Here is a 25,452-nt window from a genome sequence, read left to right on the forward strand (position 1 = left end):
AAGGGACTTCTGACTGGAAATCCATTATAGGTTTTAAACATTTTACCCTACCTAAGTCAAGAATTATTTTCTATTTCCGCTAGTGGGAGATTGATTGCATGACTCTTAAAGCTACCAGTAGTTTCTCCTATATAAATTCCTGTGCAGAGACCAGTCCATACTCAGAAAATGACTCTTTAGATAAAGAATTTTAACAATCCCATATATAAAAGATGCAGATTTCTCAAGTTCAAAAATTAGAGATGGAGATGTTTAATGACAAAAGATGCTTTATACCAAATATTTGACTTAGATGTAACAATGACGGCAAAGATTTTCATACTTATATTTAATGATGATGAAATTGTTCTATCATAATGTACATTTTCCAAGTTGATTTTCCTAATAAAGAAGGTTGCAGTGCTGGGTCAACCATTCAAATTCTCCATCTTCAGTTAAAAAGATTCAATTTTTAAAGAACTCTTACCAATCTTTGTTTTTACCCTCTTTGTCTTGAAAATGCATGGGGAAAAAAAGTTAAGATTCTAATAACAAAATAATAATATACCAGAAGCCACATATTATATTTTCTGAGAACATGAGAAAAAAGTGTTGAGTAATATTCAACATTTAAATAATCCACTGGAAAATGACCATACAGGATAGTGCAAGAGTAAGTTTACAGTTGTGAGTACATGAAATAGAATTTATTCTTATATTATTATTTACTAATTATTGTATTATTTTCCATATTAGAGGCCCGGTGCACAAATTTGTGTGTGGGTGGGGTTCCTCGGCCTAGCTTGCAATCAGGGCCAATCAGGGCCATCTTGCCCAGTCCTGACTGGGGCCAAGAGGAGCTAGCCAGCCAGGGAGAGAGACCGAGGGAGGTTGGCCAGCCATGGCAGGTTGGCTGTGGGAGCACACTGACCACCAGGGGCAGCTCCTGCATTGAGTATCTTCCCCCTGGTGGTCAGTGAGCATCATAGCAACCAGTTGACTAGTTGTTTAGTCAACCAGTCATAAAGTCCAACAACTATGAACCTTTTGCCCCACCATTTATTAAACAAGAATTTAGAGATTCATGACATATAATATAAAAACCTATGTTTTTATATAAAACAAGAGACCTAAGAATTAGCACTTATTTTTATGCTCATAAGTTAAAAATATAGAGTAACAAATAATTTTCACAGAGGAGAACTAAATTCATAAAAATTTCAGGAATGTTCCATAGCAAATTAGCAACTGACTTTCTATAGAATGTGACCTTCTGGTTTGCAGCAACCTCATGTTTATTGTTTGTTCATATTCTTTGTTCAATATAGAATAGTTGCAAAGTGAATCGTCCGCTTTTAGAATAATTTTAGTCTAAATTTTTCAATATTTTTGCAATAATTTTTATTTCACTGTTAAAATATAGTTTTAGACAATTTCTTTTTCCAGATAAAAAATATGATTTTAAAATCTCAGTGTCTTAATCCTTTCTTTTTCAGTTTATCAGTTTTAAAAATGTGATTGGATGGTTAATTAGGTATATAAATCTCAAACTGACCTATGACCCCTCATGAGTCATTTTTACCTAGCATCTTCAGTATTTGAATGTCATAATTAGAGGCTGTAACAAGTGAAATATTCTTTCCATCCTTAGGAAGAACACACAGGTGTTCTAAAAAGGGAGGAAGTCAATAATTGAGTGCAATTTAGTATTTGCTAATTATTGCTGTATGGAAGCAAAAATAGAACTCAAATTAAATTGTATCTACTTTCTCTCACAAAATATATGTTCCATCTTACTTGTCTTACTTTCTTTAGAACAAAAATTCAGAGGCCTTATAACATTTAATAGTGAATAATTGGGTCAGAAAAATAGAGTCCATGCAGCAGAAAACATTTTACGTAAATAAAGATATATGCGCTTATGCATAATACTACATATTTACTCATGCACATAACACACACCCGCTTGTCATACACATATACAGTCAGCCTTTTTTCCAATGGTTTTTAATAAAATAAATAATTTTTACAGATTATACAACCTTTAGTGGAAAGAACTTAAACACCACAAATTCCTTTGGAAAAGAACTTTTGAATGTTAGACGTTTTGCCCATTTTCTTGTAGAAACAGAAAGTATCAGGGTAGTTATCAAGGGATGAGGAAAAAGAAGAGACACTGGTTAGAGTGTATAAACTTCTAGTTAGAAGATAAGTAAGTTCTGGAATTCAAATATGCTGAATTATTATTATAGTTAGCAATCATATATTATACTAGAGGCCTGGTGCAAGAAAATTCATGCACTGGAGGTGGGGGGGGTCCCTCAGCCTGGCCTGCCCCCTCTCACAGTCTGGGAGCCCTCAGGGGGGGGGTGACTTGGTGATCAGGGGAAGGTGACACCCCCATCACACCTCTGCAGCTGCCACTGCTGGCAGCACAAGCCATGGCTGACCCTGGTTACCTGAGCCTTGAGTGGTCCTGGCGGCTGGGCAGCCGACACCTGAGGCTTGCCTGCACCTCAGGCCGGCCCTGGGCAGCTGGTCAGCCAACATCTGAAGCTTGCTTGTGTCTTGGGGTGGCCCTGAGTAGCCGGCAGGCTGAGGAGACGACGGGGCTGTGGAGGCAGGTGTGTGGAGCAGCGACCAGACCTGCCTGGGGGTGAGTGCCTGCCATCCTGGTGGGGCTAAGGGGACTGGGCACCGCCATCTTGTGGCTGTGGGTGCTGCCATCTTTGAAGTCATAGAAGTCAATTAGCATATTCCCTCCTTATTGGCTGTGCGTGCCACCATCTTTGTGAGGGTGTGATGGTCAATTAGCATATTCCCTCTTTATTAGGTAGGATACTTGAGAGCTATTAAGAGAGTAGATATTAACTGTCGTCCTCACCACTAAAAAGTAATACTAATTATGTGATGTGATGGAAGTATTAGCTAATGCTACAATGCTAACTATTTCCCAATATATAAGTGTATCAAATCAAAACACTGTGCATCTTAAATTTATACAATTTTAGATGTTAATTATATCTCAATAAATCTTGAAACAAAAGAGGCTAGCATACATGCCAGGCTAGTTTAAGATATATTAACAGATCACAAAATAGGAATTATTAGCAAACACTTTCAAATTGGCATTATGTAGTTTTCAGATGAGAAAAGTGTAGGACAGTTTAGAGAAAAGTAGAACAAAAATGACCCCTAAAGTAGAGTTAGGACTTGAACAGTGTTTTTAATGGAATGTGCTATTCCCGCCCTGTTTTACTAGGAAGTAGAACACTGTCATAGAGTAAGGTCTCTGGAGTAAGACAGACCTGATTCTGAATCCTAGCTTCACTTGGGAACCTTGAGTAAATTACTTATTATTTCTATGCCTTAGTTTCCTCACTATACAATGCAAATAATAAACAATGGTACCAAGCTTACTGAGTAGAGGAGATGAGATAATGAAAGGTTAAATATGATAATGTACATCAAAGTCTGACCCAACTAATGTTAGCTATTATTACTTAAGGAATGTCTTTCTTTAGTTTCAGACAAAATTTCAAAGACTTGGCGAGCATAAAGATATCTATAATAATAAAAGTGTAATATGCAAATCGACCAAATGACCAAACAGCAGAACCACCATCCAGACGACCTTCCAGATCATTCTATAACACACACTGGTGCCAAGCCAGCCAAGGTGGGTGCAATGCAATTGGTTGGGGGTGGGGTGGCCCCCACCATTGCCCCGTGAGTGCCCTGCAGAGGGAGGTGCAGGCCACCAACTGGCAAAGCGATCAATCAATTGGGGAGCTCCACGATTGCCTCAAAGAGGGAGGCCCAGGCCACTGACCAGTGGGCTATGGCGGGTGGGCAGGGCCTCCCTCGGCAGAGTACAATTAATTGCATGATCACCCTGCAGAAGGAGGCCCAGGCCACCAGCCAGTGGGGTGATTGATCAATTGGGGGGCTCCACGATCTCCCCAAAGAGGGAGGCCCAAGTCCACCAACCAGCGGGCTGCATCAGGTGGGTGGGGCCTTCCTCTGCAGGGGCAATCCATTGCAGAGCCCCAGCTGAATGGGCAGGACTTACCTCTTTGGGGCTATCGATTGCAGGGCTTCTGAACTGAGAGAGGGCGCAGGCCAGGCTAAGGGACCACCCCCCCTAGTGTGCATGAATTTCATGCACTGGGTCTCTAGTAAACACACACTAAAAATAATAAAACATAAAACCCATTCAAGCCAATCTAGATTTTATTCAAAATAAATATAAATTATTATAAGTTTTATTAATAAATATGAATAAATTGTTATCATTTTACTCATCTTAACTGTATTTATTTAATAAATAAAATTTGGTCACTGGGTCAAATATTAGTAATATTGATCGATTTGGAGCTGGGTTAGCAGTATATACAGCATTAGCGGCAATTACTCATTTAGTTTCCTTTCCTTTAATATGTCTAGCTCAGAACTTTAGACATGGTAGCTGCTAAATGGCTTGTTTATGGTAAGTGCTCCATAGAGCTGAACTTAATTTTCAGGGAGCCCACCCAAATAGTACTGTTTAAAATTTATTTTACAAATGACAAGCATTTAGTTATACACTTTCAGAAAAGGTCCGATAGCATAGTGGTTGATAACATAGGTCTTAGAGACATAAAGATCTCCATATGAATCCTGCCTCTGTACAACATGATCCAGGGCAAGCTAATCTAAGCTGTTTTCCTTGTTTATGAAATTAGGATAATAAGGAATGTAATGTACTTAGCACAGTGCCTGACATATGGAACTCATTCATGTAACAAGTGATTTATACCAAAGTTCAGATAAAGGAGTTTGAGAAAGATCAGTGCACCTTGACTTGTGGAAAACGTTTCAAATTTTGTTATTAAAGCCGACACACATAGTTTTCTCTCACAAATGGGAAAACACCTTAATATCAGCCTTAAAGACTACAAACAACTTACTCATATTTTCAACCATATGGATCTTTTCTTCTGTTATAAATTATTTTTAGCACATAAAACACTTTCACATTGAAAACACGTTCACATTGAAAACACGTTATAAGAAAGAAATTCTTTTAGAGAATATAAAAACTTTATAAAATAAGTACACTCAGGTAGTGCTTTTAAAATTTGTGTTAACAATTAAAATGAAAATATTTTGTGTTAACAATTAAAATGAAAATCTATTTGCTTTGAGTAAAATTGTACTGTTCCTGAATTAACCTATTTTATGTTCTGACATCATCTAAAATTGGCTGATGCAGCTCTGTTCTATGATGTTTTACAACTTCAGGAGGAAAATAGAAAATTTTAAGAGAAAATATTTAATTATTTGAAAATTCATATATCAGAGTTATTTGGTACTCTTGCATTTTATTAAGGAAGACAAGCAAAAATATAGTGAGCTATATAAATTTGTATAAAGTGATCATGAAGTCAAAGATAGCAATTCAGCAAATGATAATTTTCAAATACTTAAAAAAATATAGTTTATAACCCTATTTAGAAATATACCTGAGTTTTATGTAAAAGCATATCTAAACATAATTTTCAAAATAATTATGTTTTTTGCCTTGATTTTTCTCCACTGGTGGGAAATTTAAATGATGACAGGAAAGAGTTTATTGCATCACAATAGTTTCTTTCCTTTGTCTCTATTTTTTAAATAAAATTAGGGATTTTCAAATCATTTTTTACTTGTATATACTTTATAGCAATATTAAAGGAACTTTTAAAACCAGCTGTAGTTAAATTGCTATGCCTCTGTAACCAATTACATATAATTTTATAATTAGTATTTCATAATAGCTCTTTATTGGAATTAGCTGAGTGAAATATTATAATCTTAAACCTCCAGTTTTAATTAATGCAAATTTCAACAAATTTTCAATAATTATTTTTACCTAATAATACTTTGGCTTTGGAAGATACAATGCATTAAAAATCATACTTTTCCATTATATAGATATATGTGTATGTTTATATGTATATGTATATATACACATACACACAGTTCCCTTGAAAATTTTATGCAATAAAAAAACCCAAAGTTTCTATTGGCAATATTTTTGGTTTACATTTCCATTTTCTGTAATAATTTAAATAACAGGAAAGAAAACGCTTCTATTACTATATTTACAGAAAAGGGAATGCTTATGAGAAATGTGTAAATAAATTTCATAATATTTAATTTCTTATTTATTTTCAAATTTTCAATTAGGTTTAACTAAATTAAAAAATGTTAGAAAATTTAAGATATCAAAAGCCTTAAGTTAAGACAAACAGAAACTTTAAAAATCACTAACCCAAAGCATGCACTGCTCCTCTATGCCTGCTGGAACTCTTGCTTGTTTTAATCACTCGGGCAGCACTTTCTTTGGACTGCAGTTCACAAAAATTTGCAAGAAATTTTGACATTTCTTCTGTTACAGTATCCAGGTAAGTTTCTTTAATGAATTTCACTGTTGAGGATGGAGCTAAAATTTCATGCAGTGTGTTAAAATCCTCTTTTATCATTGAGTATAACCTAAGCATTGTACTTTGGTATCCATGAACCATGACGTCTAAATTTGATTCCCTGCTATAAGCAGGAAAGCAGTTCTGCAGAAACTTATTCTGTATATTTTGATACTTGACTATAACTTCTGATTCTGGATAAAGAAACAAGAGTTGTTGTATGCACTGCTTTTTCAACAGAATTTTCTGCTGCAAATTGTTTATTTCATTATGGCTTTGTAATTTGACCACTAAGAAGCGTCGAAGATGTAATCGTATATCATCCCATATAGACTTTACATCCATAGAGGAATGATCTTCAACAGAATGTAGAGAAGTCCTAGAGAGTAAGTGAAAAGATGTCCCGCTTAGAGTTGATGGAAATAAAATGCTGCTCTGGCAGGAGAGGTCCCAAAGTAAATCCAATATCATTTCTTCTTGATTTTGTTCATTCTTCAACAAATCTTGCTAATGAAAGGAAATTATAATGTTAGAAATGTGATTTATTAAAGGAGTAACAGGAAAAAAGATTTCTACAGTCATATAAAATTTCATAATAATTCATTTCAAATTAGAATTCATACTCTGGCCGAAACTGGTTTGGCTCAGTGGATAGAGCATCGGTCTGCGGACTGAAAGGTCCCAGGTTCAATTCCGGTCAGGGGCATGTACATTGGCTGCGGGCACATCCCCTGTGGGGGGTGTGCGGGAGGCTACTGGTCGATGTTCCTCTATCATTGAAGTTTCTGGCTCTATATCTCTCTCCCTCTCTGTAAAAAATCAATAAAATATTTTAAAAAATAAATAGAATTAATACTCTGATGCTCTTCAAGGTGGGTGGGTGTTTGTGTTTTGTTGTTGTTGTTGTTTGTTTTTGTTTTTGCATTTGACATTTAATCAAGTCTAGACATTTTAGAATATTAGCTTTATGAATTGCTTAAATTTGCAAAGCCCAGATGATGAACTATATTTTCAATTAGATTTCTAGACATATAGATTTTAGCCTTCACTGTTAGCCACCACTGATATAACATAGGCATTATAAAAACTACAGCTCAAAAATTCTAAATAAAAACCTACAGTAAAATATCAATTGAAATGTATTTCTAAAATAAGCTCAAGATCACACCCTAATTAGTTGCTGGTGCATAATTTTCATGCCTGAATGAGTATACTTATTATAAAACTCCAAATGAACATAAAAATGGAGACCTTTAAATATAATATGTGCCCAGGGGTTACTAATAACTGCCATTCTGAGAAATAAAATTTAATATATTTAAAGACTTTAACTTTCATTTAAATTCCTTTTTGAGAGCCATGTCAAGAAAGATTTTACTTTGGAAATTAATCTGAGAAAATTTCAATTTTCTCCAAATAAATAACTAACTCAAAATAGAAAAAAAAATCCTCTCAGAATCTTTCCCCAAAAGATGCTATGAGAGAATTTCATTATACTTTCCATGCTGAGAGAAAACAATGGTAGGTGTAATTATGAATAGTAAAGGGACAAAAAAACTACTTTCTTTTTGGACTTTAAATTTTACATGTACACATTCTCTTTACATAATGACTTTCCTAATTATGTGTATTTCAGTTAATACTGAAATTAGCTTATATTCTCCAGATAGCATTAAGCCGATTGCAAGAAAAATGAAAGCAAAATTCAAGTGGCATAAAATCAGGACGTTTTTGAAATTTTTTATTGACAAAGATACCACAGATCACAACTCCTGGACAAATTCCAGGAATGTGCTTTCAGTCATTCTAAGCATTTCAATGTCTAATTTAATATTGTATTTTATTATATAAAAAGCACTTTTTCATCTGGCCAGTGTTGCTCGGTGGTTGAGCACTGACCCTTCAACCAGGAGGTCACAGTTGAATTCCTGGTCAGGGTACATGCCTGGGTTGCTGGCTCAATTCCCAGTAGGGAGTGTGCAGGCAGCAGCAAATCAATGATTCTCTCTCATCATTGATGTTTCTATCTCTCTCTCCCTCTCCCTTCTTCTTTCCAAAATCAATAAAAACAAATATTTTAAAAGCACTTTTCTATACAGTCTCTGTCTTATTCATCATGGAAATGTAGCATAGATATTTAAAATCCCAATCTTCAGATAAGGACACTGAAGTGCATGTTAAGTCACTTTCTGAAAGTCACATACAATAAAGTGTAGAACCCACTATGAACCCTCAGCTTTATTCTCCTTGTCCCCGTTCAACCTACTACACTCTATGGAGCCATAAAGTGTATTGGCCTTTCGGCACCTTTTCTTTCTTCTCCATTATATTTTTGGAAAAGAAATGTCCTTAGAGTCCAGGATATCATTAGCATAGTAAATTCTATAAAGCAAGTGAGTCATATTAGTGCTGCAATCTTGCATTTCTCATTTAAAACAGAGGGTGGTCAATAACTGTAAATATTTGATCAAGTATAATAGATTACAGAGGTTTAAAATATGTATTTAGTATGATTGCTTACATTTAGAAAATAACTTCAGGATAATTGCTATAATGAGGACCTCTGTTTCTTATTTAAACAGCTAGGTAAGTAATTAATATAACATTTCCTATGAAAAAAATATTTGTATGAAAAATACTGGACAAATGATTGACAATTTTATCAGGTAAAAACTTGATAATAAGGTCATTTTAATCTGGATCTGTTTTAATAATGTGCTCTTTCCTCAAAATAACATGATCAATTATGTGAAAAAAACCTAGATCTCAAACAAGTCTATCAGTCTAATGAATTTGAGCAAAACTAAGGCGGCTTTTGCCCTGCAGTGAATACAGAATGACTTATGTGTGACAGATTAAAAGATAATTAAAAGCTTTTGCTTTTAATTAAATGAGAAAGCATTATTACATCAGTATTAATGAAATTCAATACACATGCCTCTTAATAGAAATTAAAGGAATAACTATATCCATATTTATTCTTCAAGGCTCCACCTTCAAGAGATAATGGGTGAGAGGATTTTCTTAAAAGAATAAGGCTTCAGGGCACATAGTCTTCCTTTCTCTTCCATTTATTACTTGGTAAACATTAAAGAGACATCTGCAATAATAACAACAGCCAAAAACTATTTTCATCTGATTCTATCATCCTAAGCCATCTACAACCTCAAGATATTTTCCACATCTGCCTTAGTCAATGTTTGATGTTTAGACAAAAACAGTGCCCCCTTTTTCCCCTAAATTAAATCAAATCCATAGCTATGGAAATACTGCTTTCTAACACTTGTGCTGTTTCTTTGGGAAATACTTTTTGCAAGCTAACACTTTTGTAGATACAGGGGTCATAAAATAAAAGTTTTTATTGAAGACTACAAAATCTTATTCAACATAGATTGTGGTCAGTATTAAGAAATTACCAATGTAATAATTCTCCACCAATTAACAGTGGTTTCATATAAATTGCTGCCTTGATTGAAAATAACTGGGCATGCCTGCAGGTTGAGGATGAAGGGAATGACAAAAAAAGGCTACTTAATAGATACAATCAATTGTGATCTGATTATGCTTACTAATGAGCTCAGAGAAAATGGTAATAAAGAAACACAAAATGTAATAAATATAAACTTTTCTGGTAAATAATTGTGGTAGATATATACTTTGTGGCATACGTTACATCATAAATCAGCCAAGAGTTATATTTAATCTCCACTTATAAAAAACTTAATTTTATTGATAAAACCATAGAAAAAAAACCACACAAAATAGCTCACTGGATTACATTGGGGATATATTATAGTAACAAAACAAAACATAAACCCTAACCCCAGGCTGGAAATGTCAGGCTAATATGGTCACTAAAATAAATATTTACAAATAGAAATTGTATGAATTGTATTCCTTATTACCCATCCCACTCCACTATAAAGCAAAGATACTTGTTTTTTTTTACCAGTGTTTTGAGAAATTTTATCAAATCTCCATGGGGAATAGAAGGTGACTTGGATGAATTATAATTATAGTTATTTAACCACTCAAAACAGTCAGTTGTTGTCTGTAACTGCACATCTGGACATTGTTTGTTAACTTCGGACTGTATTTCTTTAATGCAATGTTCTATGCTATAAAAAAAGAAAAGAAAAATTATTTTGGTATAAAGTAGGTAATAGCTCCATCTCATAATATCACAGGCTCTGAAATGTTTATATGTGGTACCTTATTGCATACAATTTATAAAATTATAAAACATTCATATGATATGAAAATAATAACAAAGAGACTATATATTTTCAATCATAATTGAAACTGAAAGTTCAAATTTTTTGGAAGTTTCATTTCAAATGCAATAGAGGAAATACAAGATATTTAGCTGCTCAGAGATAAAGTAAAAATTCTTTTGTGTTAAAACAAATATCAAGTACAGATGCAATGAAATAATGGTCTTCTTGATAGGCAGTGGATGAAAGGCAGAGACAAAATATTCTTGATGGCTGAAGACCAGAAATGTACATTATCTACTAATAGGAAATGACTATATAAAATTATGGAAAACTTCAATAAATGGAATATTAAGAGGTCACAAAGCAGATACCAGGAGCTTGTCATTTTAAAAGCTGAAAAATATATATGCTGTATATACACTCTTACTATAGTTAAATACCTCTTCCTGCCATTGAACTGTACTCCAAAAAACAAAAACATACTAAAAATTGCAAATTAAAAAAGACTACAAGGAAATGAAACAAAGGTTAAAGCAATTATCTTTGAATTATAAAATTTGGTGATTTTAAAATTTATTTTTCTATGTTTTCTAAATCTTTATTAAATAACAAATAAACAAACTAGGAACAGAGAAAACGTGTCCAAGTGAACCTTCCAATATATACCAGTTTTTAAAGTTTCATTCAAAGTATCCTTAGCTCTGATACGAAATATAGTATGTTATTTTATTTTTTATATAAAAATCTGTACATTCATTATTATAAATCTTTGTGGGTTAAAATGGTGACCTTAAGCAGAATGTCGTCTGTGGAGCCACATGGATGTGACATATTACTACCACCTGATGGCAGCATATCTAAACTGCAAGAAAACTTAAAAAAAAAAAAAAAAAAAAAGGAAAATTCATTGAAACTGAATCCCCTCAATCCATAATTTATAGCTAAGTATTTGCTTCTTAATAGTGTTAATACAGATTTATTATTAAAATCTTCTTACTGTTTTTAAAGTAGCATTGTTATTAATTACAGATGCCATATGACAGGACGATGTAGGCTTTGGAAACCCAGCTCCGATTATTAAAATTGATGTCATATTAATGACTTTTCAAAATTCATCAGGTATGTGTTGCCTATAAAACATACACCATAAAACTTGAAGGAAGGCTTTTCAGGGGACTTCTGAGCATGAGTAAATTTAAACTGAATTATCTTGAAACAAATACACTCTGTGATCCAGAGGGCCTTTTCATGAAAACAAAGAACTTACAAGAAAAACAGCACCTCCTTTGGCCACAGGGTACTCATTTTCTTCATGAAACAGTCTTATTCAGGGATGCCAGTTCTAAGCCTGACTTGAGATCAGAATATGTTTTCTTAACTTTCCTAAGAACTTTTATGGATTGAGAAACTCGATGCCCTAAATATGCACCTTGTTTCTAGAGAAGTCTTTATTATAGCATTCTCAAGTGTCTCATCCAGTGGACTGCAGCAATATGAATGGGAAAGGCTCAGGGGTTAGTCTGCCTAAATCTGTTTCAATAAGGACTCAGCTTTTGGGCTAATCCCTAACCTCTGACTCTGGGTAGAGGCCAGTAACTATAATTTATAAATACAGTAAAGCCCAAAGAGGGGTAGATATTTTAGTAATTTGTCCAAGTACTGATAAAGAGATCAAGAAGTTGCATTTCAGAGGACCTCCCTCATTGGTAGAAACTAAGACAGTTGAGCTGTCTTTTAAAAGTATTTTGTCACAAATTTTAAAATGTCAGAACTCATCTACACCTGATCTGCACCTGATTTTTTAAGTTGGCTAAACATCTTGTCATTCTGCAATTCACCATGGTCTTATTTTCAAAGTGCAATTGTTTGAAGTATAAAGATTTATTGCCTGATTATTATACAAAAAGAAATATTTTTCAAAAATTTAAATGAATGTTTTGTGTATAATCTTCCTTAATTGAAATAAAAATTAAATTAAAAATTAAGCATAGTGGCTTGGTTCGATTTCTGAGTTCTCTATTCTGTTCCATTGGTCTCTATGTCTGTTCTTGTGCCCAAACCAGGCAGTTTTGAGAACGGTGTATTTGTAATATAGCTTGATATCTGGTATTGAGATCACTCCAACTTCGTTCTTCTTTCTCAGGATTGTTGCAGCCATTGGGGGTCTTTATTTATTTATTTTATTTCATATGAATTTTTGGAGGGTTTGTTCTAGGTCTGTGAAATATGCCTAGATAGACATATGGTTAGCACTTCCAATACTATGTCGAACAGGAGTGGCGAAAGTGGGCATCCTGTCTTGTTCCTGTTCTTAAGAGAAAATGGCTTTAATTTTTGCCCATTGAGTATGATGTTGGCTGTAGGTTTGTCATATAAGGCTTTTATGGTCCCTCTATTCCCACTTTGCTGAGAGTTATCAAGAAAGAGTGTTGGATTTTGTCAAATGCTTTTTCTGCATCAATTGATAGGATTATGTGATTTTTTTCCTCTCAATTTGTTTATATATTGTATCATGTTTATTGATTTGAGGTTATGTACCATCCTTGCATTCCCGGAATAAATTCCACTTGGTCATAGTGTATGATCTTTTTCATGTAATGCTGGATCCAATTTGCTAGAATTTTGTTGAGGATTTTAGCATGTTTCTTCAATAAATGGTCCTGGAGAAATTGGACAGATACATGCAAAAAAAAATGAAACTAGGTCACCACCTTATACCATACACAAAAATAAACTCAAAATAGATAAAGGACTTAAACGGAAGACGGGAAACTCTAAAAATCTTAGAAGAAGCCATAGGCAGCAAAACAGCAGACATTTGTCATAGCAATATCTTTACCGATACAGCTGCTAGAGCAATGGAAACTAAGGAGAAAATAAACAAATGGGACTACATCAAAGTAAAAAACTTCTGCACAGCAAAAGAAACCATCAACAAAACAGGAAGGCATATTGCATGAGAGAACATATTTGCCAATGTTATATCCAATAAGGGTCTAATCTCCAAAATTATAGGAAACTCATACATCTTAACAAAGAGAAGATAAACAATTCAAGCAAAAAAATGGGCAAAGGACCTAAATAGACACTTTTTGAAAAAGGACATAGAGAAGGTTAAGAGACACCTTAAAACATGCTCAAAGTCACTAACCATCCGACAGTTGCAAATCAAATCAACAATGAGGTACCACCTCACACCTGTCAGAATGGCTATCATCAACAAATCAACAAATGACATGTGCTGCAGAGGATGTGGAGAAAAAGGAACCCTCGTGCACTGCTGGTGGGAATGCAAACTGGTACACCCACTGTGGAAAACAGTATAGAGTTTCCTCAAAAACTTAAAAATGGAATTCCCATTTGACCCAGTAATCACACTTCTGGGAATATATTCCAATAAATTAGAAACACCAATCAGAAAAGACTGATGCACCCCTATGTTCATAGCAGTACGATTTACCATAGCTAAGATTTGGAAACAGCCTAAGTACCCATCAGCAGATGAGAGGATTAATAAGCTGTGGTATACCTACAAAATGAATACTATGCTGCTGTAAAAATGAAAGAACTCTTAACATTTGCAACAGCATGGATAGACCTGGAGAGCATCATACTAAGCAAAATAAGCCAGCCGTAGAAAAATAACTATCACATGATTTCACTCATTTGTGGAATATAATGAACAACATAAAGTGATGAACAAAAATAGATCCAGAGACAGAATAGCATAAAACAGACCTTCAAGCCTCAGAGGGAAGGCGGGGGGAGGGGTTGTAAGAGATTAACCAAAGTACTTGTATGCATGCAGATGAGCATAACCAATGGACACAGACACTAGGGGGGTGAGGGCATGTGCTGGGGGATGGGAGTGGCTGGGAGAGGTCAAGGGGGGAAAAAGGAGACTCATGTAATACTTTAAACAATAAAGAATTTTAAAAATTTAATTTTCAACATCTAAGAGGCAACATTTCTTATATAATAGTAATATTTTTATATATGACAGTAATATGGGGATAGTCATCTTGGGTGGGAAGAGGTCTACATATCCTAAGACTTAGAGGATACAGATTTTACTCCAGGTTTTCTGAAAAACATGATACTTGATTTTATTTTAAGTGTTTTCTGTTTAACTGTAAGTTGCTTCAAATTTTCTTTAGAAGCAAGGTCAGTCATGAAAAATTAACCATGCAAATATAAATTTAATTAGCATATTTATTATTAGTTCCCAAACATTAGGCCAAAAATGTAAAAAAAAGTCTAAAACAGAATTAGAATTTCTTCCTTAAATACTGGTAGCTTAAATCTCCAAATTCGCACCAAGAGTGTTTTAAAGCATCTTTTTAACATTATTTGTAATATTTAAACCACTGAAAATATCCTACATATCCATCAACAGGAGAAAGTTGAATTATATTCATTCATCGGAACAGAACCATAAAAAAGTAGAAATACAGTTATCAACATGGCTGGATCTAACAAACAAAATGTTGAGGGGAAAATGGTACTAATGAATACCACATTGTGATACTATCCATATAGTAGCTTGAACCTATGACATACAGTGCTACATAGTATTCAGGATTACAAGTATAGATGGTAAAAGTGTAGGGCAATGTGTAGGAATCACCAACATTACCAAATCTAGGATGAGGATGGAAGTGGGATGAGATTGGTTAGAGGTATACAATGAGCTTTAGTGGTACTAGTAATGTTTTAGTCCTTAAACCTAACAGTGGGTGTATCAATGTTTATTACAGTACTCTATATGCCTTTTCATGTCTGAACATTTCTTAATAAATCTGAACCCTAAAGTTTTTTAATTATAATGACTCAAAATTATCCAAGTTAATGATGTGTGCAAGTGGATGCATTACTGAGAGGATGTATATCATCAATGTATAAGACATTTTTTAAATGCAATGTGCAGTATGCTTTTCTAAAAGGTACCTGTGGTAATGTTCTCATTCACTGTTCACACTTAGGCTCCTTGAATATAAAAATTACTTACTGAATGAAGGCAAATTTGACAAACATTAACTAAATGGTGAGTATGTGTTAGGAACTGTGGTCTGGGGAGGAAAACATGAATAAGACATGGTCCCGTCCCTAAAGGAATTCTGTCTAGTGAGAGAGACATGTAAATAAATAACTATAGTACATTAAGACTTGCTAAGAGGTATGTATAACGTGTTAAGGGAAGGCAGAAGAGGGAGTCACAAAATGTACCTGTGGGAGGTATAGAAAAGGCTTCTCCTTGTAAAAGTAGATTATATGCAAGGGTCTTAATGTTTTAAGAGAATTAATTGAATCACTGTAGTTCAAATACCCTGACCCCTGAAAATTCAGTGCTGATTATTGAATCTTACTGCCATGTCACTTTAAAACTATATTTATTTGGATAATAAAAAATTCGAATTTTTTATGCTCACAATTACATTTATGCTCACACGTATGTGTATGTATATATGCATGTATATATGTGTGTATGTATATATGCACCATCGTACTGCCAAAGGATTGAGATATCCTACAATTAAACAAACATAATTAAAAACAACATTAGCACAAGAGCCTATTAATATCAGGCTGGTGCGGGTGAGGATAAGAGAGAAACAGAAAAAGAAAAGAGACATAAAATCTTGAAATTTAAGCTTTTTATAAAACTCTTCATGATTTAAAACATACAGACTTTATTATTCAGTCACAAAATAATTAAAAGGAAAAAATATGTTTCACTGGCAAAAATTATGAGAAATTTATGTAAACGTTTTGGAAAACATATATGGATGTTTTCATGGAAAATTCAAATTTTTGTTTTTAAAATCAGGGTAGCAGTATCACAGCAGAGATTAACGATTATTTTTATAGTATGAGAAATTTAAACATTAAAATAGACTTATTTTTTAGAATAGCCCCAGATTTGAAACAGCAAAACTGCAGAATGGAAGACTCCACAGCAAAGAAAAAGGATATACTACAGTTTCAAGGAACGATATGGATATGTCTCATTAATATATTTTTCTTTGGTCATAAAATATATTTTTGAGCGTGTCCACTGACAAACTTGTGGTTATGCCATGACAAACCCAAAGTTGATAGCATATTTGAAGATTTGTTTTGGTTATTTCTGGACCTTTATGCCATCATGTGGAAGGTCTAAAGAAAATTTTCATATGTAAGTACAAAAATTGAAGTATTATGTGAGAAGTGTAATCTACGGAATAGGTATCTTCTATGAATAAGCATGGTTAAATTTATAGAAGCCATGTATCTAATATTCTGTCACAAAAAGTTAATACCACCCCCACCCCACTCCCACAACAGAGCTCCTGGATTCAAACAAATATCGATGGAAGCATTTGTTTTTTCTTTACATAAAAAAAAGTACTCTTGTATCAGGACCAACAAAACTGATGTCCTGTGAGGTTCACACGGATAGTCTATAATTACAAAATAGAATATGATATGTTTTTATCTGTTCAACTAAACATTAAGAGGAGAAAAATTGCCCTATGTCACTAGTAAGCCCAACTGAACTTCTATACCACAATATCTTCTTAAAATAATAAGGTCCATTCAGCTTTAAAAAATATTTTTCCAGCTTTTTAATTAATTAATTAATTTTTCTTTATTGATTAAGGTATTACATACATGTCCTTAACCCCCTCAGATCCACTCCTTCCCGCTTGTGCCCTCACTGCCCCACTGTCTGTGTCCATTGGTTATGCTTACTAGAATATGCATACATACTAGTAAAAGTCCTTTGGTTAAAAAAATATTTCACTGTGTTTGCATTTTTCAGTTACTGAATTCACTGAGTCTGTGGGTACAACATTCATATATTCCTCTTTGGTCAGTTATTTAGCCTCTTTTTTCCCCAATTTTGATCTGTGTTGAAAGCATAAAATTCACTCTCACTGATTTCCACTGTCAGACCTAAGAGCCACCCAGCTCTGACTTGAATAGAACCAAGGATGTAAAAGTGAAAATGGTCTGAGAGAATGACAGCCGCTTAAAGGGCAGGTGAAAGTTCAGTGACCTCTGGGCACACTGGTCCATTCTGGTGAATCACTGCTTTGGGGAAGCATAGACCCTGTGGCTCGTAAAACCTGATAACATTAAGAAGAAAGGAAAGAATTCACACTTAGAATTCAAGGTGACTGTTAGAAATACAACTTTAAAAATTAAAGCGGAAATAAAAATACCATATTTAAAAATGAATTACTAATGTGTTTTTTTCTTTAAAAAATATTGGGAAAATCTGTATCATGGAGATGTACATTACTTATTCAATGTACACCATTGAGAGATAAATAGAACTGTTCAAATAAAAAAATGCCAAAGGTAATTCAACTACCGCATTGTAAGTGTGGAATAACTGATTCGTCATGACATACAATTTTCTAAGAGCTATTCTGTTAGAAGGCAATAAATGAGTGCATAAATGATTTACACTCTTCTGAACTATAGTTATTATTCAGTATTTTATTTTTAAAAATATATACTAGTATACCCTATACTATTATGTTTATTCTCTAGAGTATAATAAAAACATAATTGAATTTGATGAAAAATAGACTTGATTCTAAATGTAGCATACAGTACATACAGCTACTCCCTTATTTTATGCGCTGTAAAGATCAATGGTCACTTGAGGTAGCTCTGCTCAAGGTTTGTTTTAATATATGGACAATAAAATATTTTTAATTTAAAAGTTATATCCTTATATTCCTTGTCATATTTTCTTTTTAATACCAACATCTGAGTTTTGACCTCCATAACAATTTATGAATGCAAATACAGTATTTTAATCACTGTTTTACTTCTAAATATGATTTCTTATTGACTAGGAGGAAAATTTACTACAAATGGTTATCAAATAAAATTGAAGCAATCTACAAAAAAAGCATCAGAGTTCAGTGGCTGGATTTGTTTTGAGGGAACCTAAATGCTATTATGAATGAAGGTTATCTATTAAAAATATTAAAAATTTGTTTTAATATAACCACCTCTGGAATTTATAGAAGTGACTTATTAATATACTTTCACTTATAATTTCTTTTGAGTTAAAAACTCTGTCATGTAATATATAAATATATAAAGTATCTAAGTATATAATTAACTAAAGTTCAACGTAACTATTTTATATTTATATATAATATAAATTATAACATATATTATAGGATGGTTAAGTCATATACATGCTAATTTAAAAATTATATTCATAACCCTGGCTGGTATTTCTCAGTGGTAGGAGTGCTGCCCCAGGCACCAAAAGGCTGCAGGTTTGATTCCTGGCCAAGGGCACGTACCCAGGTTGCAGGTTTGATCCCGGACCTGATTGAGGCAAGTGTAGAAGTCAACCAATGGATTTGTCTCTCTCTCTCTCCCCAATTCCCTTCCTCCCTTCTACACTCTAAAAATATCAATGAAAAAACATCTTTGGGTGAGGATTAACAAGAACAAAACATTATATTCATCAAATGTGACATAGAATATAAAGATATAATTTTTAAATTAAAAATATACATATAGAGTAACGACAAATACAAGTTAAAAATAAGAGACTTGATTCTTTCTATCTTACTTAATAAAAAGAAACATGCAAATTAACCATCACTCCACCATGCCCACAGCCAATCAGAGTGAGTATGCAAATTATCTCAACAAAGATGGAGGTTAATTTGCATATGCAGGTGAGGAGCAGTGAAGCTTGCTATGAGGTGAAGGAGGGTGGTGGAGAGAGCTACTGGAGTGGTGCTCTGACAGAAGTGAGGACCTGCTGGCTCCTGGAGAGCCAGGAGTTGGGATGCGCAGCTCCTGGCAGGAGCTGGGTCTTACTGGCTTCCGGGTGGCTGGGAGTGAAGCCAGAGGAAGAAAGGCCTATTCTTGCATGAATATCATGCAAAGGGCCTCTAGTTTTAAATAAGAACAGATATTTCCCTCCATTCCTGTTTTAAAGGCATTTACCTGAGAAACTTATCATTATAAGCACTTTTCCATCTCTTTGACATGTATCCCTTGGAAGACTAGATAGACCTTTTGTCAACTTTCCAAGCCAGGACTATCTCAAGAACCTAATTTCAATGGGTAGACTATCTTTTGATTTGCTATCTATGCCCATTACTTAATGATCTTCAGCCTCAATGGCAGCTGTTGATCAGCCATTGCCTCTTTCTCTCCGGGCTTCACCAGCAGCTGTGCGTCTATTTATCTCTGGGCCTCCATAGGATTGCTCATCAGTCCCACCTCTTTGATCAGGCTCAGAGATAGGCCTGGAGATGCTGACTGGCATAGACACTGACCAATCAGAACCAAATCTGGCTGAAGTGCCAGGAACCAATGACTGCCTAGGAGGAGGAGCTTTTGACACTGATTGGCATAGAAACCGACCAATCAGAACCTAATCTGGGTGAACTACAAAGGGAGAATCTAAGGTGGGGGCTGAGGTGGGGTTTTAAGGGCAACAGCTGTATAAGAAAGCAGTTCAATTTTTTAACGACCTTTGGCAGTATAGTGCATATGGCTGGCTATCAGTCCAGATATAGGGATTATGTGTTTTTGTCTGTCAAGAGCATCTCCTCCTGCTGAAAAAGGCTTCCTCCCCCAGTTAAGCAATCCTAACCTATATAATCTATCTATACTAATACAAGGGTAATATGTTAATTAGATGAGGTCAACCAGCCATTTTCTGGATGTTCGACTTCCTTCCAGACAAAGCCATGGTGGTGGAGGTCAAGGCAGAGGCAGTTAAGGGTGATCAGGCTGGCAGGGGAGGGCAATTGGGGGTGAGATCAGGCTGGCAATGAAGGGCACTTAGGGGCGATCAAGCAGGCATAGGCAGTTTAGGGCAAGATCAGGCTGGCAGTTAGGGGTAATCAGGCAGGCAGGCAGAGGCAGTTAGGGGTGATCTGGCAGGCAGGCAGGTGAGCGGTTAAAAGCCAGCGGTCCCAAATTGCAAGAGGGATGTCTTACTACCAGTGGTCCGACATTCCCCAAGGGATCCCCGATTGGAGAGGGTGCAGGCTGGGCTGAAGGAATCCCTTTCGCCCACCCCCATGCATGAATTTTGTGCACCGGGCCACTAGTATATTAATAAAAATCCAGGCCAACAATATTGGCAAAATCTAAGTAATCATTAATAGCAATTCAATAAACCTTAATTTATCTATTTGAAGGTGCTATGGTCCTAACTAGCTAGTTAATAGGAAGAGAGCAAAGGGGAGGCCAGACAAGCATGGTAATCTGGGCAGCTTCACCAGAAAGTCATAGTTTTATGCTCCACAGGTAATCACTGGGGAAAGGAGGGGAGATGGACGTATGTGCAGTGAAGATGAGGTTACATAGGAAAGGTTACCTCAGACTAGTCTGGGAGAAGATCATTGGTTGAGAGGATGGAGCTATTTCAAGTGTACAAAATCCTGGAAGATTAAAATCCCCAGACAGAAAGTTTCCTTTTCTTCTTGTGCTCCCTCTTGCTCTATGAACCGCACTGGCCCATGAGTTCATGTGCTCGCCCACAGTAGTCATATGACCATAAGCAGCAACATGGCACCTAGGAAGCTAGACTGGACTGGACTGGACTTTAACATGGAGCAGAAATTCTGAGCAGTGGTTTTCATTCTGGCTCTGCTGAAGACAAGCATGGACTGCTTCCACTGGAAAGCCAGGCAGAGATGGGACTTACAAAGGGAACCCCCTTAATTTTTCATCATCAATAAAGCTTTCCATGAATCCCCATCCTGAGGAGGGACCCTAGAAAATTATTTTCCTTGTGGCATCCCAAGAATTCCACTTCCACCGATAACGAAGTCAATGCCGATATATATAGATATAGTTATCTATATATCATTAGTTATAATTTAAGTTTTAATTACAGTACTAATCAGATAGGAAAAATCACATTAAATTTTAGGGAGGAAGGTCTCATCATTTATTTTTTCCAGCAAAGTTAATGACAATGAAAACCTAAAATTATCTAACAGTAGAAAACAATAAAACTAGATTAGGTAACATTTGTGTAAATTAAACATGAAACCAACTTGTTTTAATTAATTAGCAATATTTACCTTGCAGCATTTTGTTCTATCTTTTCATCAATATCACTGAAGATCTGCTTAAACTCCAAGTCTCCAGGAAATGAATTTAACAAACAATGTAGGTCTAAGGAATTATGGGAATATTCATCTTCCCAGTCCATTCTGAAGAACAAGAATAAAAAACATGTTAGTTACTTCAAAATAAAGGGGAAAACCTACCTCAAGATGTAATACTAAATCAAAACCAATAATTCCCACGTTTAGGAAAAATGAAATATAGCAATGGAAGAACTAGGGTATTATTAAGCTGGGTAAAGTGTTTTGTTAAAGTTCATGAGGTGTGACCTAATTTTCACACTTTTCTCTAGTTTGAAAGCTGAACAAAACAGCACCCCTCAGAGAGAACTTATAAACATCCTGCTGCTTCTCACTGGAACCCAGCACTGCAAAGGAAATCACAAAGCCTCAACAGGCCACTGTGAACAAAGGTGGCTGCAGAAAGAATTTAACACCTTCCTTCCACCCTTACCCACAAGCTAGCCAGGAAATGATAACCTCAGAATTGTTAAAGCCTAATACCCAGGCGCTATTCATATATGAAAAAGGCAATAAATTCACTTCTCTGATAACTAAAACTTAAATTTGGTACTTTTTATAGATATAAATTTTCCCCACTATTTGCTACTTTTTACAGATATGCATTTTCCCCACTATTCATCCATTCATTCCATATATATTTATTGAATGTTTGTTAAGAAAGAAGCATTGCAGTTGAAGCTTGGGATATAGCTGCAACAAGTCCAAGTCCCTTTCTTTATGGAGTTTTATTTGGGTGGGGAAGGTACATCTAGAAACACATAAACAGATATATTTTATAAAAGATCACTTGGTGAAAAGTGCTATGTGAACATGTAGGGTCAGGGCAATGGGACAGATTAAGAAGGGTGAGTTGGTACAGTGTATGAACTATTTTATTTAGGGATATGTTATTTTTGAATATACAATATTGCTTATAAAATACTAGAGGCCTGGTGCATGAAATTTGTGCATGACGGGTGTGGGTGTGTGTGTGTGTGTGTGTGTCCCTCAGCTTGGCTTGTGCCCCCTTGTAATCCGGGACCCCTCAGGTAGGGTTCCTAGGCCTGGCTAGCTATCAGGTTCTGTTGGGACTTTCTTTCTCCAGGCTGCTGGCAGGTGGCCCCGTCCCCCACCACCGCCTCCTTCTGTGGGCAACAGGTGTGGGGTGTGATTGTTTGGCTGGCCTGGGCCTCCCTATCCAGGGTCTCCGGATGGATTGCTCAATAGAAGGAGGCCCCACCCCCCTGCCTTAGCACTGCTGGCCTGGTAGCCTGGGCCTCCCTTTGCAAGGCAAAGGATCACAGGCTCCAGAATTGATCGCCCAGCAGAGGGAGGCCCCGCCCACCCGGCAGAGGCTCTGTGATCCATCCTCCTGGGCCTCCCTCTTTGGGGTGATTGTGGAGCTCCCCCATAGATTGCCCTGCAGAGAGTAGCTTGGGACTCCCTCTGCAGGGTGATCATGGGGCGATGGCCAGGCCCCCTGACCAATAGCATGGCACCCGACTTGGCTGGCCTGGTGCCAGTGTGTGTCATAGCGTGGTTGTCCATAAAGTCGTCCAGACAGTCGTTCTGCTGTTCAGTCAATTGGCATATTACGCTTTTATTATAGATTTTGATAACTGATAGTGTTACTGGTGAGACCATGAGACCTTGGCTCTTGTCTTCTTGAAGAAAAGATTTCAGTCAAGAGACAAAGTATAGCAAAATAAGTAAGAATTTATTGGCTACAGCAAAAAAATATATTTAGTTAGTACAGTGAAACAAAGAAGAGTATAGAAAATGCAACAGGAGAGCCTAGATGGGCTGCTTTGGCACACTGAAAAGTCAGAGAAAAGGGGGCCTTAGAGACAGTTTCAGGGGGTTAGCTCGGGACGAGCTGCTGCTGCCCATTGCTCACCTGGTTGCAAGTCTCGTGGGGTCCCTTAGAGGGAAGAAGGAGAAAGGGAATGGGGTGGGCATGCTCCCCTGGGGAGAGTGCACCCTGGGCCCTTCACTCTGAGTGTATTTCTCTCTCTTGCAGGTGGAAATCTTAGGGGAGGTCTCAGAGGAAGGTGTGCTCTTTCAAGGTTGTGGCCTCCACTGATTGGTCAGCACCAGGGCAGAGGTTCATTAGTCAATGTCACTGGTCCTGAGGTAGCCATGGTATCACTTGTCTGGTTTTGCTGCTTTTCTGGCCCTGGAGCTGAAATACAACTGGAGCCTAGATGTTATCTTTAGGGAGGAAAAGGTCAGAGTGACCACATGACCAGCAATAAGGTAGGGGAGGCAAGGTTTCTCTGGGGGTGAGGTTCTTGTTTTCCCAGTTTTGCCACTTGCTAGGCATCTGGGGCTTTTTGCTCTGGCGAGTTTCTGTATCTGGCCCATCATCCTTGCTCTGCTCGTGTCTGTCTAACTGATACCTGGAACGGTGAGCTGAGGTGTTAAAACAATCCCCCCGCCCCCCGAGGTCATGTCTCGAGAAGTCTACGAATGAGCTTGTGGACCAGAAGACTTAAGCAAAAATGTGGAAAATTGATCACAAGCAGATTCAGATTCCCTGCAAGGGGCGGGGGACCTCAGAATGAGCTGCCTCGTTCAAGCCTCATAGTCCACAGGTATATATTTGCCACAAGCCTGCTTTGTGTCTACCTTTGTCCTCACCTTATTGATTTCCTCAATTGTTCTTGCCCAGCAACGGCCCTAAACTTTCCCTGTTTCTATGTGCTCTTCCTCTGTTCCTATGCTGAGCTCTCCCTGTCTCTCTGTGCTCTTCCTCTGATCCCATGCTGAGCTCTCCCTGTCTCTGTGCTCTTCCTCTGTTCCTATGCTGAGCTCTCCCTGTCTCTGTGCTCTTCCTCTGATCCTATGCTGAACTTTTTCCGTTTCTTTGTGTTCCTACATCTTGTTTACTGCAGCCCCTCCCCATGCCTCCCACTTTGAGTCCAGATACATTTTATTATTTCTGCTTGGCTGGTTCCTGTGATTAGGCTGCTCAAACTGCCATGTCCACCCCTGCCCATGTTCTACCTGTCTTTGTTTTCTACGGGACCCCTGCCCTATCTACCTGCATTTCAAGCTAACTCCTCTCATAACTACCTATAAAAATGGTATAAATAAGTGGGAAATGTAAACAATAAATTATAACAAATATACTAGTATATGAGATAAACATTAACAAAAAAAAAAAGACTTAGGTAAATATCTTTTACTAGTAGTTTGAATAAATCCAAAATACTTGGAAGACTGTCTAAAAAGTTTTGCAGAGGTTATAAATACTAATGTATGTGTGTGTGTATATATATATATATATATATATATATATATATATATATATATATATAATACTAATGAACTTCCTCCTCTTCAATTATTCAATTATTAATAAATTTAGCTATTTTGCTAAACTATAATGAAATAGCTGAAGATTTATCTTAAGTCCTGACTGAATCTTCAAAGAATTAGTTTTAGGATAAAGTTTTTATTTTCCGTGAGAGATACTATTTTAAAAGGAAAACACCCAATTAAACTGCTTTAGTGTAAAAGTCCATGGCAACACAGGCTTGTCATTTGTAATTCAATTAGTTCCAAATATAAAATAAGTACTATAGTGGTTTAGAAAGAGTCCCCCAAGATGTGCTTCTATGCATGTGAATTATTTTGAGCTAAAGGCAACCAAGACCCTGCCACCTGAAGAGAAACTTCTGCCCTCCCCCA

The 25,452-nt window shown here is 36.1% G+C and overlaps 1 protein-coding gene and 1 long non-coding RNA gene across 5 annotated transcripts in view; one reads left to right on the forward strand and one right to left on the reverse strand.

Moving 5' to 3' along the window:
- The window catches only part of LOC311622019, a 1,104,806-nt gene that overhangs the window by 445,829 nt on the left and 633,525 nt on the right, over positions 1-25,452 (forward strand). The gene's annotated exons all lie outside the window — the stretch shown is intronic.
- Positions 1-25,452, reverse strand: part of KIAA0825 — a 318,764-nt gene that overhangs the window by 253,972 nt on the left and 39,340 nt on the right. For all 4 annotated transcript variants that reach the window (XM_084882634.1, XM_084882633.1, XM_084882631.1 and 1 more), the window contains exons 2-4: positions 21,712-21,843; positions 10,375-10,543; positions 6,275-6,932 (exon numbers count right to left, since the gene is read on the reverse strand). In XM_084882634.1, the coding sequence (XP_084738760.1) occupies positions 6,275-6,932; positions 10,375-10,543; positions 21,712-21,842 (958 nt within the window). In that variant the 5' untranslated portion in view covers position 21,843. The remainder of the gene's footprint in view (positions 1-6,274; positions 6,933-10,374; positions 10,544-21,711; positions 21,844-25,452) is intronic.

Source organism: Pipistrellus hanaki (assembly GCF_964339955.1).
Source record: "Pipistrellus hanaki genome assembly, chromosome: 4".
Lineage (NCBI taxonomy): Eukaryota > Metazoa > Chordata > Mammalia > Chiroptera > Vespertilionidae > Pipistrellus > Pipistrellus hanaki.